Below are 21,053 nucleotides of genomic sequence, written 5' to 3' on the forward strand. Positions count from 1 at the left end.
TAAGCAAATCAAGCAACAGAGATGACACACTGAGGTCCCTATCCTCCAAACACTTGTACGAGTTGCTTAACTTTATGCAATAAATGTAACAGGGTTGATTGATTTTAATCAAATTCAAATTAGCAAGCAGAAAACTTCTAGTTAAATCAATTTAATGTACATTTCTTATTGGTGCTCATGAATTTATTTTTCAAAAGAAACTTACAGCACCCAGTGAGAATCAACTTAATACGACTTACTGGGAAGGGAGGGGTGAAGCATACTGGCATAGGTTTTACACTAAATTTGTAATCTCTTGCTAAACTGTGGAATACACGATAACTAAACCGCTTAGTACAGACAAACTTCTGCTCATAACTACTTTTCCACATGACAAATTGAAAAGGCTGATTATTTAGGAAAGGCTAAGAAAGTACTATTCCTTCTCATTTATTACTTAATACATTACCATGGTTATTTTGCCTTGTGTATAAGGGGTATTCACTTTAAAAACCAAAGGTGCACCACATCCCCAGTTCCATACATCAAAACAGGAGGCTTTGTTTTCTATGAAAACTACTACTTTTTCATAACTTAAATAAAAATTTGGAAGAAGTGCTTTCATGTACTACTATGTATTTCACAGACAACTGTAAAGAACGTCTCCCCCCTAAAATTACACAGCTTTTAAGTAAGCCTATTTAAAATGTAAACTTTCTATTTTTTCTGACTGAAAAAAATGAAGTACATCAGCTCTAAATTTTTTCCAGGGTTGAAGTAAGGAGTACCCTCCACTTTCTATAGCTTTGTCTTTCCTACTTTCCACTATTTCATGCAAAGCTGTCAAACATTTGGAGAAATCTGCAGCAGCAAATAAAAACATAAAAAGGATGAACCAGATGTGGCTGCATTAAATCTTGGCCTTCTCTCCCGAGACAAGAATTTTGGAGAAATATTTTCAGACTTTTTAATTTGTATTTTACACCTTTTATTTTTTTTTTTTCCCTGAAAGGGAACCCATTATTAAGGTTCTAAAATTCAAAAGTAAAGACAGACATAGAACAATGATGAAACCATTAGAACTGAAAAATTAAAGAGTTAGACTATTCTGGACTTACTACCATGAGTCAAAGTAACCACTAAGCAGTCAGTACTACCAACAGTTACAGCATAGTAAATTTCTAAACCATAAGATTTATTAAAGATTTTTAACTCTGAAATTATCTACAGTCTCATGGAATCACCTTGCTAAATTAAACTGCCAAGTTTAGACTAGTCTTGAATTCCTGCTTTATTTCAATAGGGGATGTGTGCTTATATTTGAATAAGGGATATATTTAAAGCTAGAGATGTGCCCTAAGTTCCTGAGTAAATCAAGTAGTAAGATTTTAACAGGGATTAGTTACGTGCATTCAAGTACTTACACCTTTTTTTTTTTTTTCCCTGAAAGGGAACCCATTATTAAGGTTCTAAAATTCAAAAGTAAAGACAGACATAGAACAATGATGAAACCATTAGAACTGAAAAATTAAAGAGTTAGACTATTCTGGACTTACTACCATGAGTCAAAGTAACCACTAAGCAGTCAGTACTACCAACAGTTACAGCATAGTAAATTTCTAAACCATAAGATTTATTAAAGATTTTTAACTCTGAAATTATCTACAGTCTCATGGAATCACCTTGCTAAATTAAACTGCCAAGTTTAGACTAGTCTTGAATTCCTGCTTTATTTCAATAGGGGATGTGTGCTTATATTTGAATAAGGGATATATTTAAAGCTAGAGATGTGCCCTAAGTTCCTGAGTAAATCAAGTAGTAAGATTTTAACAGGGATTAGTTACGTGCATTCAAGTACTTGTGTTTTTGTAGGAACTACATCTAATGACTAAATCTAAGCTGTAAATAAGAGTCAGTGATGGAATATTAACATTTAAAATTAACTTAGTATCTCTTAGCATTCTTCTCCCTTTCTCCATGTTAGGCATATAGTAGTAGCTATGACAGTTTTATAGCCTGAAAGTATTTGTTTCACGTAACGCAGCTAGAAATAAGACTTCCAGCCAAGTATGAATTATCTTTTTTTTTTTTTTGTTACAGTAGAAGTAACAGGAAGCCACAATGTTCATGACCTACACTACAATACTTCCTGCAGTTTGTAAAAAGATCAGTATTTATATTAAAAAATAAGCAGTGGTGAAAGACATTTGGTAATGGTCAGGGAAGAGAAATTCAACCCAAACTTTACAAATAGAGCACTACTCCATATCTGGTGAAGCTACCATTTTTGATGAATGACAGAATTGAATTAAAATCGCCGACAGAAGAGGTGAAAGTCACAAAACTGGTATAACAAAGGGTCGGTTGGATTAACATTGCAAAAGTGAAAGTCACCATGGATGAGCATCGGATAGTATGAGATAACAGCAGTACACATCAATGACATCCATTTCCGCTGATAGAAGAGTTAGATGAATGACAGCAAGTGGACATAAGAGTTGGATACTATGCTGTTCAGAAGAGAAAAAGAATGAGGAGGGAAAACACTGGAAGTAGCTGGATGAAGAGAGAAACCCAAGCCATTATTTTCAAATAACACTGCCAGACTCATGGCTGGGAATCCAACAGAATGAGACTTTTGACTCCTTACTGGAATTGCAAGGATTAATAATAACAAGCGCTTTTAAAAATCACATTATCAGTACGTGGGGCGGTTCAATCTATTTATTCTTGTATCAAAAGCTCAATATTGAGGAGGCAATATATTCAAATTTCAGAATCAGAATTCTCTCTCTAAGTCAATATATGACAGTTTTTTGGTTAATAAGTCTAAACTATTATTTTATTTATTCCTCATTATAATATAAAATAAGTTAAAATTCTTTTAAAGACAAAATGGGCATAAGCAAGCAGAACAGAAAGCCTAACACAAACAGTCTTGGTCTATACAAAGTTTAGCAACAAACTAGTGTGTTGCACTAAGACAAAATGTACAAATCATTACCAGTATGTCCCTTGCAATATAATGAAATGCATCCTTCAAAAACAACAAGAACAAAATGCAGGAGTTAACATGAACATAAAAGTATCAAAATTGGAAACTATGTTTAAAAACATTTCTCATGCTTTACACAACATTTATACGTTATCAACTGTAACTGTTATTATCTACAGGTTAAGCTAACGAGGTCAGGACAAAAGCTGTCAAGTGTTCTCATCTGACAGAAGTATGCATAGGTCCATGCAAATTTGTCTGTAGACTACAGAGCTCATCGTAACACTTCACATCATATTAAAAGGAAGCTGCAAGACAGTCAACATTAAGAAGAATAACCAGCTATTTCCTATTTAATTTCCGATCGTAGTATGAATTCTTGTTACATTTCCCTGCCTTTAAAACAACAACAAAAAAAGAAATCTAAGTAAATTTAATGCCAGGCTGTTCTTCAGGAGGAAAGGCCTTTACCCCTGCTTACAATATATGTAGTAAATACCAGTTTTTACTGGGACTTGCCAATAAATCTCAGCCCCTGACATAGAGTGTCTGTTCATACTCAGTTTTTGGCCGCTCTGCCACAAATGCCAACAAAGGGACCAATTAATGAAAACTTTCTTGATACATTCCCAGTGGATGAATGTCCGCCTTGCAGAAGGCACCTTGACAACATTCATCTCACACAGGCCAAATGGTTGCTCTGTGGTAGCAATTAAGACACCACCAGCCTTGGCTAGATTTAAACCAACAACCAAATCTGTGTTGATCTGACCAAATGCTCATTGAAATCTGGAGAAATTAACTTCTAAACAAGGGCTGGATTGGGTCATATAATTGCGTCCATTTCTCTAGTTAGCTACAGACCACTTGGACACATTTTTATTAGAAAGAAACTACATTTCTTAAAACAAGATTCCTTAATCTAGCCACATGAACACAATGTTCTAAGCCGCATCTCTAAGTATCTAAGAAATCAACAACTCTTCTCAATCATTTCAAGAATCAAAATGATACGGTAGGCTGACATTCTCTGTATTTGTACTCAATTTTTTTTCTCTCTCTCCACAAAAAGCCAGTGTTCAGTCTTCATATTCCAATAGTTTGGACTCAAGTTTGGAAAATCAATCTTAGTGCAGCATCCCTCCTCTTTCTAAAATTACATTTGGAAATGGAAGAGTTTTGTTGCTTTGATCCAAGTGCCCATCTGAAAGTCTCTTACCGCAGAATGTGAACATGAGACTAATGTGACAGCTAGTGGAAAAACCTTGCCTCCATTGCAAAGTTCATAGTGACTTCAGGTTTTTGACAAAGGGTACCCTTCCAGAAATCTCTGTCCTCAGGCAATTTAAAGTGTGGCTGGTTAAGGCCCTCGACCTCATGATGATTATCACAAAACTAGACATTCTGGTTCTATTGGTCTCAGGGCTCAACAGATTTATGTTTAGAGCTATCCAAGATATTAAACTTGTGTATCTGAAATACTATAGCTAAGCTTAACACGGTATAGGAGAGTGGGTTCCCCTCACCACCCCACACCCCAGTAAAACTGCACATTTCCAGTTCTATACTATGTCATTATAAGGCTTGTAGCAATATTTTTAATCAAATTATGCAGCATGTATTGAAAGTTCCAGATCAATTGACAGAGAACCAAAATGTAAAGCTGAACAGTCTCCCTGCTGGACACAGCACAAAAAAGGAACCATATAATGCAATTACAACACTCTGGGAGCTATATAATTACATTTAAAGTTAACGCTTTTGCTAATTTTACATATATTGTCACACTGAATACTTTAAGCCACAAATCCCTATCAGCATGTAATAGAATTAACACACATATTTGGTATTACCTACACCATGTATATGACAGCTATATTTGAGCAATGAAGCACACTGACTCCAAATGATCATTTACTCTGGTTATGGGCAGTGTGATACACAGATTAGAATCTATGTACACTAACTGTTATGCTTTAGGGCTGAACTCTTTCTTGCAGAATCCATTCTGTGATGATTTAAATCAGAACACAGAGTGAATTATAAAATCGTTTATTAAACTGGAATTTGAATTTTTGGATAACTAAATTTAAGAAAAGCACATGTTTTAGCTACCTGTGCTGGTCAAGAAAAAAGATGACAAACATGCACTTGGCCCCCACCCTGTGGCACTCACTGAAAGGTCACAGAAAGAAGCCATTTTCCAGCTTCACCAGCTGAACTCATTAAATTAGGGCAGGATGAAAAAAAATGCTTAAGTATTTTACAAAAATTTAAGTGATTTATTCAATAAAAGTATTCTAAAACAGGAAGTGGTTTATTTCAGTAAAGTAGAGAAGCTTAAACTGCAGGAGAAAATGAATTCATTTTGAAAAATGTTTGTTTTAAACATGTAAACATTGAGCTTTTCTCCTATCATGGAAGGAGGGAGAATTTCTGAATGAACAGTATGAATTAATTACCAATACATTTATACAAATGAATGGAAAAAACCCTGATTACCAGTAACCAAATAATTCTGGCAGCACTACCTTGCTAGACTCTAAGAGCTTTTCAATTCAAAATGACTTAATTTTCAACTGAAAAACTATTACAAACTAATATGTAACAGAAAACCAGTTAGGGTGGAATCTCAAAGCGTTGTGGTGCTACCTGCTCTTAACTTTGAATGATTTTGCTTGCTATTTTATCACACGAGCCATCAAGAAATCTTACTGCTCTAGTATTTCTTTCTTACTACTCCAAAAAGCAGGACGAAAAACTACATAGTTTTATTTTAAAAAAACTATTTCATCTATTTCCATAATTTGTAGATCACCTCTTACATAAAAAAAGACCTAAACAAACAAAAGGCTACATGATTTTTAAGAGCAAGACTTGTACAAAACACAGGCTTGATACTTTGATACATGCTCTTTTATGAATTAAGTATCCCCAGCTTTCCCCAAGTTTACAGTGGAAAGTGAAATTTTTCAGCAATGAAGATTTGTTCAAACACTGGAACTATGCTAAAATATTCTTTTTTAGCTTTTCTACAGGCTTATTTTGCACAGAAAGGTCTTGTATAGGAGCTACCCTGAAGCAACATTACACTCTGGGCTCTGTGGCCTACATGGTTCATCAGGTACTAATTAGATAGCATGTTCTGTCAACACTTTCTTGCTCTTCTTCTATTAATTGATCATCCTGCCCAATTAATACAATGCAACACCAGTTCCAAATGCCTTGAGATCCTTTACCTGTGAGAAACAAGGATGAAGGGAAAAAACCCTCTGAAAGGGTCACAAGGTAACCGCACTTGTCTAAGATCTGGAGTGACAATAACACCACTATGACGAAAGGTTAATTATCTCCCTACCAACATTCTCTTGAGCCTAAGTTTGTTTTTTATCTAAGAAAAAAAAAGTAAACACAAGCATAAAAACATACTTCATCTAACAGGCTATATTAAATTTAGAAATGGTAATGGCTTCTGAAAAAGTAAAGGCTGAAAAACTTATCTCAGCCATTAACAGCATGTTTCTCAGCAGAATATTTGCAGTTAATATTATCACTGTTCGATACTATGTATCAGAAAATAAGTCATGAATACCGTGCAGAAACTACAGTATGCTAATCCCACCTACGCATACGAGAGTCCAAACAATGGCTGCCCTTACAGTCACATACAGTCAGAACAACCATAAATCAGCATTTTATAAGAACTATATAGAAATAAAATACATGTTTTCTCCACTTATTACACTGCACTAAAGATTGCAGAAGATAAAAAACCCGACAAAGCAGCTGCCAAATACAACACACTACTGCCACCTAATGCTTACGAGAAGGTTACATCAAAAACATTTCATTGTTTCTCTGCACTACACTAGCATGATGAAAAATGGAGACCAAAGCAAATAAAAAAGTTTATTATTGTTTTTAAGTATCTGCTTCACATTTCCTCCCCTACAGGCTTTCTAAATTGAACTGATGTGATCATATCCCTTCCTGTACACAAAGACTGTAACAGGAAAGATGTATGTTCAGTGGGCTAAATACGTGACTCATTTCATCTGCAGAAATATCAGGAATGTAATACATGCACTTCATTAGGATACTCACATAAAGAAGTAAGTACCTTCACTAGATCAGGTTCCACACTTGTTTACATTTTTGTAAGCTATCCCCTGTTAAGTAACTAGCACAATTCAGTATTGAAAAGCTTCACATGGCAAGTATTTCGAAAGGGGGGAGTGGGGGGTGGGTGGGGAGAAAAATAAAAGGTGTGGTCTTATGCTAAAACAGCACAAACCAAAATTACTTTGAAGGTGCTTTTCTTATTTCAGTGATTTTGCAACAAAGCAGTCTCTCTGAAATGTGAAACTCGTTCACTTCCATGAAAAGAACGATTCCAGGTCTTAAACTTGCCTTCCTACCCCACAATCAATCTTTTCAACATGTTCACTCAATTGGCAGAAGTTAGCAGGGAACATGGAAACAGCCTGCTTTTTCCACTTGCGAAGAGGAGAAACAGAAAGTGAAGAGTTCCTTCTGACACTCAATCTTTTCATATAGAGATTTAAACTTCCCCAAAGGATGTCTATCCAAAGACAGCTGGACAAAAGAGCAAGGAATTTATCTTCTTGATTCATTACTTCAATCCATCTCTTCTTCCTTTTTTTCCCCAAACAAAAACAATCTTTAAGCTTTTTAACAACTTTAGCCTACCTGATCTCGTTATCTGCTTTGACACTGATTCCAGCCTCCGCTGTTCATCTCCAGGATGATTCTTATTCATAGAAAATGTTCCTCATTTGAGGAAAAATAAAAAAAGAGAGTTTCATTTTCCTTCTGATCTCTTATACCTTTTCCATTCTATGACATTTTTCTAACATCACTCAGTGATCAGCTAGCCAGTGAAAACTGTGTCCATTCTTCTTTTTCCTCCTTACAGTCTGCCATAATCAGAAATTGTTGTGCAAGTATCAATCTGAGCTTCCCGCACAATATTCAACTGCTTGCATGTTTTACACACATTATTAATCTTTTCCATACCTTCAGGCCAGAGATAACCACTGCTGTACACAACATCCAGCACAGCAGCCCTCCAACTTGAGACAAATAAGAACCATCAGAACAGAAATATATCAGATAACATTATTGCTGCTGTAACTGTTACTATAAGGAAATATTTGCTGTGACTCAAGGTATTTGGAGCAAAGTGTCATCACGAGGAGGAAAAAGGAATTTTTCCTAATATTTTAGTTGTTCATCACCCAATGAATAATTTTTAAAGAAAACACCCACAGACAACCCAACTTGCTGTTTTAAAAATAGCCAGAATAAAACAAAAAAGTTAGGATTAAAGGTACACACAGCAATACGCAACAGTTATGCAGACCACATAATTGGCATTCACTAACACAGAGAATGATACTATCAGTCCAATGCTGCAAATTCTTGAAAATTACTGGAGTCCTCTAAAAGTGGAATTAAAAAAAAAAAAATCATAGAATAAATTACACTGTCATAAACTCATTAATTTGCATCTTGGATTTCTTTTTTTATGTTATCTTGCTTAAACATACTTTAAACTTCCTCAACCTTCTCTCTGATTAAGCCAAGAATTTCACCACAACATCTTCTTTCACATTTAAATCACACAGGTTGATAACCTTAATTTCTGAGCAGAGTTTTGAATGGTTCTATTATTCACTAGAAAATCTTAATCTTTTGTCAAGTTGGGCATGAATCTGAGCTGAGAGCCATCTGAAAACTCGGAAAACAGATCCGTTTTTCCTCCTCTATACTTAGTGTCTGCTGCCAAAATCCCCATCTTTAGCATACTTGTTTAATATATTTAACTGCAGTAGCAGCAGGATTGCCACTGTAATTCTGACTATACTTTTAGAGGAGTAAATTTCAACTTCCATCAAAATAGTCACTTTCAATTTGATGCTACTTGTAAAAGTCCTGTGATTGCAGAGCTAGTCTTACACTAAGAAGTAATTTCTAATGAAAAATACTTTATTCTCTGCAGTAAATTATTGAAGTCTAAAGATTATATCAGGAATGACTGGAATCCTTTTCTAATGCAATTGCTTTTATCATGGTACTGGAGTATCATGATACTACTATTTTGACCTAACACTCTCTTATTGGTCTTAACTACTGCCAGTGGGTCTCCACTTTGTTCAAGGTAACACCCCATGAATCTGCTACTTTAAAGCACTCCAGCTCCCCCTGCAAAAACAAGTAATTGCAGATTCTTGTTTGAAAACTTCCTCAAGATGAGAAAGATAACCTATCCCATTGGCAAGGGAAACGGAGCACATTTCTGCAGCAGCAATAACTAGTCCATCTTACAGAAACTTCAGTAACGAACTCTTAGTCCTTTCTCCCCCTGTTCCCCAGTCTCTGGAACAATCTAACCCCGTTAGACTGAGAAGAGTCCAACAAAACAGCAAGTAATTACCTCACATAACTTTCACAGTAAATGTTCACACTTCTCATCCTTTTCAGCTCTTGAACAAACTTAAGGCTGAAATGAAATGTAGAAGTTTCAGTTTCTAGTGATAAAAAAAGAAAATCTACTGTTATTGTATAAATAGAAGCAAAGATTCATTTGGCTAATGAAGGTATGAAAATCAGGAGAGAAAACAGAACCTATGGTTACCAGAAAGTACATCTTTAGAAACAGCTTCTCTTTCGTTTTCTTTTGCTTCCATGGCTCCTTATTTTCCTATGAAGAGCCACCCAAGAGCCTCAAAAGCTACTTTAAAAAGCCTTTTGGAAACTACGCTACACAGCAGGAGAAGATAAAGCAATTAAAAAACCGCCAAAAACTAGCAAAGGAAAGACGGAAAGAAATGAAACATTTTAAAACTTACAGGAGTATGAAGGTAAAAATAAAAATATAAAAGGAATTTTAAAAGCTTCTTTTAAATTTCTGGCCCCTGTGCTCACAATTTACGCTGTTAAATGTCACATTAAATGATGTTCCATTGTTTACGCAAAAGTTAATGTGGCCCTAGTCATACAATAATGCCAGTTACACAAATGGTTAGGAAACTAGTTTAGGCAAGTGCTACTTTCATGTGAACAAAACCCAGAATCCTGTATTGTATTATTAAAAAAACCCACAAACCAACCAGGGTTGCTTAAACTACTGAAAAAATGGGCATAAACTTTTCCAGCTGACAAGTACAGTAGTGGATGAAGGAAAACCCACAGGACGCTATTTCCTGGCTGAGTAACATCTGGCAGAAGGGCAGGGACAGGCAGTAGGGGCAGTAGTCTTCAGCCAGCACCGTGACTTGCAAGACAAATACCTTTCTGCAGTCTAAGAAAGTCAACTGGTTTGCTACCCCACAACTTCCTAAGAACTGCTGAGCACAAAGCATAGTTTTTTGCGTTGTCCCCCCCACCCCCAGATGACTGTCACTAAAACAGTATTCCAAACCAAAGTATACCATTAATTTTCAAAGTCATTTGGAATACCTAAAACCAGACAGGCACATTTCAGAGGTCAGATTTAAGCATAATGCAAAATAATCAGTGTCCCTAAGGCACTTCAACTGCAGAAGTCTGTGGAAAGCAGGCCTTGAAGAATAGAAGACTCCTTTTAAAAAATTATTTATTAGCAAGCGTAACTGTAACACTTGCATAATGCTTCAAAAGTTGCAGGTGTGTTTTTTTGTTTTAAAATATTTCTTTCAGCTTTCCCTATCACGAGGAGCAATATATATAGCATCTCTGCAGTATTTGAAGCCATTCATGATCTCAAAACAACAGGTTAGGCCCCAGTCGAATTATAACTTTTAAAGGGGACATGAAAAGCTAAATAATTAACAGAATTTAGCACTCAATTTAGAAAACATTTGGGTGCAAAACCCGTGAAGAAACCACCTACCTTTTATGAGGCAGCTTAACTTGAGAGATACATTACCTAAACATGTTACACTGTAGAAGCAGGACAGCCTGTTGTACAGACAATTCTTTCATATCTTAGGCAATGCCAAATAAATCTAAAGTATCTTGAGAAGTTTCAATCCTTAAAATCAGAGGCCCTGAAGTATGCTATGACTACTGCGCAAACACTCCATTTCATGGATATCACACCAGTATTTAAAAACAAACAACCCCCCCGCCAAAACACATCAGCATTCAGTTATTTCAAAACTTCATAGTCACAGTGACAAGAATTCCAAACATAATCCATAGAATCACATAAACTTTGCATCTAGTTTGGATTGGATTTACTCACACTGATGGATTAAAGGATGCATTCATATCTGGATTGATCACTAGTTTGATGTTAATTTAACTTCTAATTTGAGGTTGATCGCGGTTGGCAAACTTCTCCATTTGCAGTAAAGAAACAACTTCGACAGTGTCCCCTCATAACTACTGAAAAGGACATACTTTCCAGATGACTCAAGGAAATCACGCGACAATAGCATACTCTGCTCACTTAACAGGATTTATTATTGATCTTTTTGCCATTGATACTTAACAACCACTCTATACAGACGGTCTTAAGACTTTACAGAACTTCCCCATTTTAGGAAGGAATAGTCAAGAGATGTAGATGAAAAGATAAAGTCAGCACCTAGGAGAGATCAGCAACTGTAGAGGAATAATCCAATGTTTTCATTACTTGAAACTTGAGTTTCAATAGCAACATTTACAGAAGTCATAGTTACACTGAGAGAATCCTATCAAGCCCGTACTTTACATTGCTCTTCTGTAGCAGTGGGAACCAATACTGGATTGCTGGCATGCTCTGACAGAAGGTAAGTACCTCTTGAATTAGGAACTCTTGTTCAGCCTCTCCTCAAGCACCTAATTAGTTACTATTTAGTGTTTATGTCAAGAAAAGAAAAATGTTTAGCTAAGATGCTGCTCAGAAAACTCGTTCATCTTTACCTTCTTTGACCATGGACATTCTGAGGTCATAAATCCAACAGAGACTGTGAATTTTTTCATTATTGTTAATTTATTTGGAACAACAATGAAGGGTCAAGTTTTAAAAGTATCTATTGACTTTTCAGCCTTAAAGTGTTACTTTTAACATACCGAAAATTAAATGACAGCTAGTTTATCCAAATGACTGGCAGACTACAACAAAAAAGCTGAGCTTCCTTACTATAATAATACAAGCTATCTACAAAGTGTCCTACAAGACAGCCCTTCAGGTACAGAATTCACTTCTGCATTAAATCAGTTCAAATGGACTCCTATCTCCTGACCATTTGGGCTCAAGGGGAGATGAGAAAGCATTTGTGATCACCTGGGGCAAGGAAAAGGTAAAACATGGAGGGTGGGACAGTTCTTATGTCATTCAGATAATGATTTTCTGACTCTAAATTGTTTAAAGACAAAGGAAAGAAGGCATGTATTGCTTTTATAAATTTCCATAATAGTTATATTATGTATTTTAGAAGTAAGGCAAAATTACACAGACAATTTATTTAAATCTAAAAAAATAAATATACAAGTCCCCACAACACTAAGCTTTTAAAGGTACTACATCATACTACAGTATTTTAAAAATCTAATAACTGTTTCAGATTCAACACAAATGTGGTCAGTTTCATTAAATAGCAATATGAGATCCTTATATAAACGCAGTTATTGCGAGATGATTAATTCTACCCTTACCATTTATTAGCCTTCAAACTCATGTTCTGGGATTATAGCTTCTTTAAATAATTGACCCAGTGCTTAAAATTTCAGAAGTAGGCACTTAAACAAATAGTCTGATTTGAAAATGTTGAACAACTCAAGGTCCTCTTGACTGTGGCTGCTCGAACGTGAGAATAATCAGAACACTTACTTATGTGAAAACATTATGCCGGTCTTTTTAGCTTCCTTCTTTGTGCTTTAATTCATATCTTTCGCTACATGATTTTTATTTCAGACATCTCACTTCAGAAATGAGATAAAAAGCACACCACACAATACAAAACTACTTCAACGTCTTCAAAAGTGCTGAAAGAACACTTGTAAACATTAAGTAAAGAAACATCTTTACCGAATTTAATAAGCTAGTTCTTAAGATTTTATTTTTAATCAGAACTTTAATTTTATACTACCTCAGGACACAGTGAATATTTGTAAGTATGGAACACCTTTCACAAAAAGTCTACCAAAGACAGTGTAGATTCTATTTTTAATATATTGTTACGATCAGTAACTTATATAACCAGTGCACAAAATGTTCAAGAGAGGCATCAGATTCCTTTGCAGAGCATAAATGACATTAAATGCCATTTTTTTCTTATGTATGTATCTTAAAACTACAGAGGATGATGTATCACAAGCTGCTTATCATAACAACTATGGACAATAACCCACTAAGTAAACAGATTAAATTTAGAAATAATTTTCCAACCTAACATTACTTTCACAACTGGCTGAACTACCCAGATAAGCAACGTATTACTTACTTGCTGGCTTATTTTGTGATGCTATGAGTTTTCTCATATTCTATATAAGAGCTAAAAATAACTTTCTGCTATAGGGATGTTCACACTGTCCATTTGTTAAAATTAACCTACATTTTTTAAAAATCACTATAAAAAATTGCACTTTATAACGTAATAAAAATTGAGACATGGCTCCATATAAACTGAGGTACAGTGAACACCCACCTTTAATAAAGGAGTACTGCAGACTACGTAGCAATACGGGCATATGCCCCTTTTCCTATTATGATACCTTACTGCCTCCTTTTTCTCTTCACCTACAGCCATGACCTCTCTTCCCCCATCCCTTCTGCAAGTCAGGATAACTTTTTCAGCCTGTTCTTGTACAGGACATGTCTGGAGTACGCCTTCCAGCTGGCTGCTGACCAATCAGAGCACCAATTGGTTCATCACTGCATTTCATTTGATTAGCCAGCTGCCTAATTATGTAGAACGCACACTCCCATTGGGCAGTTACCCTAACGAGAGCATGTAAGGCCCACGGCCCAACTGCCACCAGCATTACCTCTTCACGCAATTCCAACTGAGCGAGCAGGAGCTTCGGCTCAGATGCGGCAGTCTGTATCGCTGTATGGGGCAGCATCACGCATCTCCAGAACGTTTGGCTTTTAAGTACCACCTTGGCACATGCAACAAATTTGTGATACAGTTCAGATTGATAAAAGTTCCCATTACTGCAACATGATCATTGCCAGGGTAAATACCTGTTCTTCAGACTTACTACTGAATATCATAATAACCTGTTCTGGTGTAAGGAAAGAAAAAACAAACCCCAACACAAAAACCAGGTAGATGAATTGAACAAAAGCTCTCATAGCTTAAACAGCAGCAGGAACACCTGCATGATCATGATCTGGCTAATCAAGCTGCTTGAACTGGCGACTTCTGTAACACTGAGGTTCATTATATACTACATACGCTAATAACCAATTTTTCAAGTCCCAACTTGAAAATATGCCCCCTTGTATTTTATTAAGGTCGTAAGTAGTAAATCAGATGTAAAGAACAGCTCAAAATAAAACTATCCAGAGTGTCAAAACAATAGTCCTTTGTATTAAACTTAGTGGCTTATCTTTCTCTCTGTTGCAATTATATTACCTTCAGTCAAGCTACAACCCGGCTGCACTGAACTTGTTCTGTTTATACTGTCAAATTACAAACCCCATTTTCTACAAGTTAGCTGAAACTAGAGTTAGCTAAGCATGATGATCTATTAAGTAGCTCTAGTAAGTATGCTGCTATTCAAACAAAAAAATAAAAGACCTGCAAAAGCTATTAAAAAAGGAATACACACACTGCTTGATTTTCATTAGGAAAAGCATTATTATGAGACTTCTGATACAAAGCTGAGAGTGTTTACATTTTAAAGATTCAAATTCTCAACTTAAACTCAGCATGAAAAGAAGTTCCTCGATAGGCAAGTGCTTTCAGTAATAACACTGAGTTTATTTTGGACAACAATCAGGGAAGCAGATCTTTAACTTTATGTAAATACACTGTGCCTTTCTTGTGATTGCAGAATTTAGATGTGTACATAAATCTGATAAGATACAACAGATTTTTTTCTCTCCAAAAAGACAGATGTCTTTCCTCTATACAAGCTCAAAGGAACAATCTCTTCTTGAAGTTATTTTGCTTCATTAAATTAAATTTCTATTAATGTCCTTTTTTGTTGTTGCTGAGAGGCATTCTCACCTATGCCTGATGCTCTCTGTTTTCAAATTTTCTACTCTTTCAAACAGATTAAGTGATCACCTTAATACTTTGTTTGTATTTCTATACACACACCACCCCTTCTGATAAAAAGATAATCTTTGTAACACTGTGTGTTAAATGGCACATTTTATTTCCTTACCATATTAAAAATAAGAGCTTCCTACATACTTCCTGCTCAAATTACATGGATTTTCTTTAAGATTAGGGCACACATTGTAACAGCAGCATATAATTTTCCTGCACAATAATTTTTTTTCCAGTTGAAAGGTATCCTATAATATCATCAGCATCAACAGGAACAGACACCTGATTTTCAGCTAGACAAAGCTTATGCGTTTGGTGACTTTAGTCCCTGTAAAAAGCAGTTTTCAGATATACAGCAGCTACGTGAAAATTTGAAAACAATCTGGCAACTCATTCTTTGACCACAAAGTGCTAGACCAAAAGATGTAAAAATTGTGCCAATAATAAGATGGTGTGATTTTTTTTCCCTAATATCCTACTTTTGTTGCTCTAATTTCATCCTCTGTTAATTTTATACACATCCAGAAACAGAGCATAAGCACTGCCCTTCCTAAAAGCTGTATGGATTCCATGAAAAACTAAGTATAGAGCATAAAACCTGTTTATCCATTTAAGAAATCTTTTTGTTGAAACTACTGTGTATGTAACTGCGGATAAAAAGGCTATATGTACCCCAAATATCTCAAAACCGTCAGCATATTCCAAAGACAAGATTAAAGACCGAACTCCTACTACTTAGACAACGTATTAATTCTCAAATTTGTTGTGATTCCTTTCAGAGTATGGAAACTGCAAGTCTTCCGTGCTTCAGAAAGCACTTTAGCATGAGCTTACAACAGCCAATCAAGGAATCTTTGCATTGAGCTATGCTTGTTGCAAAACACACATTTCTTTTTCTTCTTTCAGAATTACTGGCTGAAGCTCTGTGATAGAGAAGACACCAGAGTATGAGCCAGCATACACAAAAGTTTAATTTTGTTTTAAAAACAAGCTATTTATAAAATTGCCAGTGTCACAGGTCTTGTGCCCAAAAGTCTGTCATCTTCAGCCGCTATTGATTGTTACAATACGAAAGTATCACGATGATCCAGGTATCAGAGTCACATAAGTACACAATAATTTAAAAGAAATAAATTTAAGTTTCATTAAGTTGCAAGGAAATTTTAACTATGAACTTTTACTTAAATACTTGGAAGGTGAGAAGGAAAAAAAATACTGATTAAAAAATATCACTATTTTTAGGCCAAACGTGCTATTTTCTGTATCAAATTTATACTATTCTTAAAGATAGAATTGATATTATCTGTAGTAAGATAATTCACTTAAACATGTGTTGTGACCTGACCAAATGAAAAAAGTAAGTACAGCAAAGCAAAATATGGCAAAACAGTAAGTAAATGTATTCACTCTAGTGAATATGCATGCATACGCATGAATATGCATATGCACAGTTTTCTTTCTTATGGGTTATTAATGTTTTCCATCATCAATTTGTTAGAATTGACAAAAACAAGTTATATTTTAAAAATTAATCAGTTTTAAGGTAATTTGCCCTTACAAAATCATTCTTACAATCCTACAATTCAACCATTTTTAATTGTGTACTACTTTGTATTATTAAGGTCAGTCCTGAGATTTAACTAAAATATAGTTATCTTTTGGATGACATATGGCAAGATCTCCAACTCTCTTTAGCTTTGGAAATTTACATCTGCCTGTTCAGTCAAGATGCTAAGCATACATGTGTTGACAAATAGAAAATAGCAGATGGCAAAAAGCAAATGCTCAACATGAAGCACTGGGGATCATTTGAAGAAGGCTTGGACTCAGACATTTGCCATTTAACAGCAGAATTATTTTTAAAAATAAATTCCACCATCTATTATGCTTGATGCTAATGAATATCCGTGATCAGAATATACACTATTACAGAATGAATGTCATATTAATTGCAATTGGTATCCAAGATGCAAGTTGCTTTATAAACTTTTGGGTTTTAAGGTAATTAGCACAATACAATTCTTCAGGAGGTTAACTTTCGCTGCTACACATAAGCCAGAAAACTTTCTGTACTGGCCATATAATTTGTCATGAAATCTTTTAATAGGCAATATACGGCTGTGCTCATCTGCTATTCCGGCTTTTAAACTGGAGTTACTCTGATAACTGACTACTACCACTTTGTCAGAGTGTTGAAGCTACCAAGAGCTCTAAGTACAAGCTTTACTTGAGGAGCAAGGGAGTTACTTCATCCAAATAGGACACAACAGGTAAGATGAGAGGTCCATCCAGTGCTACGCTTTTTACTAACAATGAACAGTGGATGCCTAGGGAATAGTATCAGAGTAAGACAAACATACAGCAACACCTCCCTTATATATTCCACCAATATTCGGAAGTCCATAGCTCATGAATCTCTGAATCAGAGGGAGTATTTTTTGTGTTAACATGCTATGGCAGACTTTTCTTTCATGAAAGCCTTACAACATTTTCAACCATGGAACCCCTTGGACTCAACATCTGTGGCAATAACTTTCACGCTGTAACTGTGTGCTATATGAACACCTTTTAGTGAAGGCAAGTAGTGTAGCCTCCAGTCACTCCTACAGCCAATGAGTTTTTAAGGTGCGTAAAAATAATTGTTATTTTATTACCACCGTGCTTTTAAAGACTTAAGACTGACTGTGCTAGATGCTGTATTAGTAAGTAGACAAACAAGTAGAGTCTGTAACAGGTCAGCAAAAATAAAATAATAATGAATAGAGACAGGACATATGGTAACAACAGACAAGCAGCACCAGATCTGCCTTGGAGAAAACACCTACAAGTAAACATCAGTGCGGCTTTTTAGTCAGAAAGAGAGATCCATCACTGATACCAAAAGAATTCTGAGCCAAACAGCAAAAGAAAGGGAAAAAAAAAAGGAAAAAAAAAAGAGAGAAATAGCTTTCTTTTCTCTAATATTTCTCCACTGACTTTTCAAATAAAGAGCACTAACCATTTAGTCTGGAAATACACAGGTTCTAATGAACAGCTTGTATATTGAAATAACCTTTTCATCTTCTAAAACTACACACAGTTATAGATGTAAACAGACAGCTATAATCTCCAACAATTGTCACTTCACACACTTCAAAATAATTACATGAAAGTACAGTGCTGTAACACAAAAGGTCAGTTTCATTTAAAAAAATTCAGACAGGAAAGGCACTATGTAGTTTCAGTTCTGTGGCAAACAGCTCTGAACAATACTTCACATATGATTTTAATTCCATTATTATACATCGATTCATTGTGAAAGAAATATATTAATTCCATTACAGTGTTCAGTTTAAATTAGCCTCCTATCTGAAAAGAAGAGGTATTTTACACTGTGGTCCTCCATTGTTTTCATTAAGAACAAATAGATAATTAATAATATTTTATTCACATTTTACTAGTAATTCAGTAAAACAAAAAACATTAGGAGGTCCAAGAAAACAACTATTTCTCTTAAGAGTGGAACTAAGAAGCTTGGTTTCCAAGGCACTCTCCTACATTGATTCTTCTAACGTTTATTAGTGAGGACCAAAGGATTTATGTCCTGTATCTGCAGGCAAACATCTTGTAAAGTGTTGAAACTTAAGACTCTAAGTACAGATCAGTTTCAGACAAAGAATTAAGTTCGCAGGAAGCACTTAGAAGGAGTAATGTGCAGCAGGATTGCTTAGCAAATTCAACTGAAGAGTATCAAAATGTGTAAATTTGGAACATATTTCATACTGGTGAAATGACCTTTAAAAGAGTTTTCACAGGGGCTAGAAATAAAAATTTTAAAAAACCAACAAAAAACCAACCAAAAAAAAACCCCCAAAAACAAGCCATGAATTTATTTCAACTCTAACAAAACTCAGACTCCTGTTGACTGGCATTCTCTTTACCTCACTTAAAAATCCCAACTTCTTATCACATGCCTTCTGACACCACAAAACAAGCAAGATCAGCCATGCGTGTGCTCTCTAATGTCCTGCCAATAGTGACGGCCTAGCTAGCAGCTACCTAAAGGAATATATAAAAACTGAGTTCTGCTCACCTTCTTCCTTCTTCTCTACCAGGTTTCAAGAAACTTAGGAATTTAGTTACCTTAGGAACTCTATTTGTCTATCAAATTTGGTTGAAAACGGTCAACAGTATCAAAAAAATACACCCCATTTTCCTCAGAAAGCCAGGCCAAAGCATCTTTTGAGCAAAAAGCCTGAATTCAGGGGAAATAATAAAAAAGAACCAAGAATCATACAAAATAACCTGGTAAAGCTCTGAGATTCTTACACATGTATACCAGGAGTACAGGAAAAATTAAGAGAACTCACAGAACATCAAGTCTTAATGCATGACCAAAACCATAATTCCACAAAAATGCACCAGAAGAGTTTCAAATAAAATTGATATTAACATATTTTGCTCCTATACGTTTTCTATTCCATTACTGCAGACTGTCAGGAAGAACTTTTTGTTCTTTGCATCTGTTCTTTATACATTCAAGGGTTGCGTTCAGCATGCTGCAACTGCACACGTGATAGTAAATACCACAAGTATCAATTAGCACATTTCATGATTACATGCTACAAACAATGACCTTTTTTGACTTGTGCGCCTGATTTTCCAGCACCTGATGAACAAGTATTTGGCTCAGTTCATTCATGAACGTTTAGCGAAGCTGGGAGACATAGCAGTGTTTTGGAACCAGAACACCACAACCCCTCTTTGCAAAATATAGTAACAACTCAAACTCCAGATGTTTATTTCAAACTTAAACCAGTCTCAGTGAATTGCTATTATAAACACACTCGAATTAATTAATCGTATTTATACAAAAAATGTAAAAACAAAATCTGCAATTATTATCTTATTGGTTTATAAAATTCATTTTTGCACGTCTTGAATAACAAAAACATACTTACTAATAAAGCAAGTTTTTGATACTTCCGTTTTAGTTCTGCCAGACTGTCCGATGGCTTTGCACCCAGGATTTTGTACCAGTCCTTTTGTGTTATCCTTTCAAAGGCCATAGTCTGAATGACTTTGAAATTACTTTCTTAGCGCTGTGTGAGAAAATTAAATAAATATAATTACAATTTGAAAGAGAAACAGTTAGAAAAAGCAAAAATGAGGAAATGTGACAAACTACAGGATCATGAAATAGATTTCAGCCCTCAAGCACATCTACACCCCTACATAAGATCTATAGTGCAAAAACCCAGCTTAATTCACATGGCCATTCCATCCCGTAGATTGTCATATGTGAAGTGATTTAAGTTATGCTGTGTTTTCTGTCCCAGTTCCTTAGTACATCATGTTTCAGAAGCTGCCCATACTCCTTTAAAATAATTTTGCATTTTAACTGTCTGTACTATTTTGAACCTACCCGCATTATACATACACTTTTTCTATATACACTTGTTAAAATACACACTTTTTATTTTGAAGCATTACTGTACTTAATATATGAAAAAAGGAAGTACATAAAAGTGTGACATTTTGTCAATTCCGGAATGAGATACATGCAAGACGACAAAAAGGTATGGCTCAAGTTTTACACAATGATATTCACAGTATGGACCATCCTTCATCTTGCTGGGTAAGGCGGCTTAACTTTTTTAATATGAAAGTAGAAGAGCATATAAAAACAAACAAACAAAAATGAACAAAAGCATATAAAGTTAGCGCAGGTTGCAAAGTAAAACCTAACTAGTTGGGTGCTTTTTATTTTTGGCCATTTATCGTCAAGCTAATGACCCAGAATGAAGAAAAAACAAACAGAAGAATTAAATGCCAGTAAGAGCACAGTAACGCTTGAGCTTCAAACAGATTCTCAGGTATACTGAAAT

The 21,053-nt window shown here is 35.3% G+C and overlaps 1 protein-coding gene across 1 annotated transcript in view; it reads right to left on the bottom strand.

Moving 5' to 3' along the window:
* DNAJC24 (DnaJ (Hsp40) homolog, subfamily C, member 24) overlaps positions 1–20,244 on the bottom strand; it is a 38,110-nt gene extending 17,866 nt beyond the window's left edge. The window contains exon 1 of the mRNA XM_009334506.1: positions 20,127–20,244. Coding sequence (XP_009332781.1) covers positions 20,127–20,234 — 108 coding nt within the window. The 5' untranslated portion in view covers positions 20,235–20,244. The remainder of the gene's footprint in view (positions 1–20,126) is intronic.
* Positions 20,245–21,053: the final 809 nt, after the last annotated feature.

Source organism: Pygoscelis adeliae, unplaced genomic scaffold (assembly GCF_000699105.1).
Source record: "Pygoscelis adeliae isolate BGI_AS28 unplaced genomic scaffold, ASM69910v1 Scaffold171, whole genome shotgun sequence".
In the NCBI taxonomy this organism is placed as follows: domain Eukaryota; kingdom Metazoa; phylum Chordata; class Aves; order Sphenisciformes; family Spheniscidae; genus Pygoscelis; species Pygoscelis adeliae.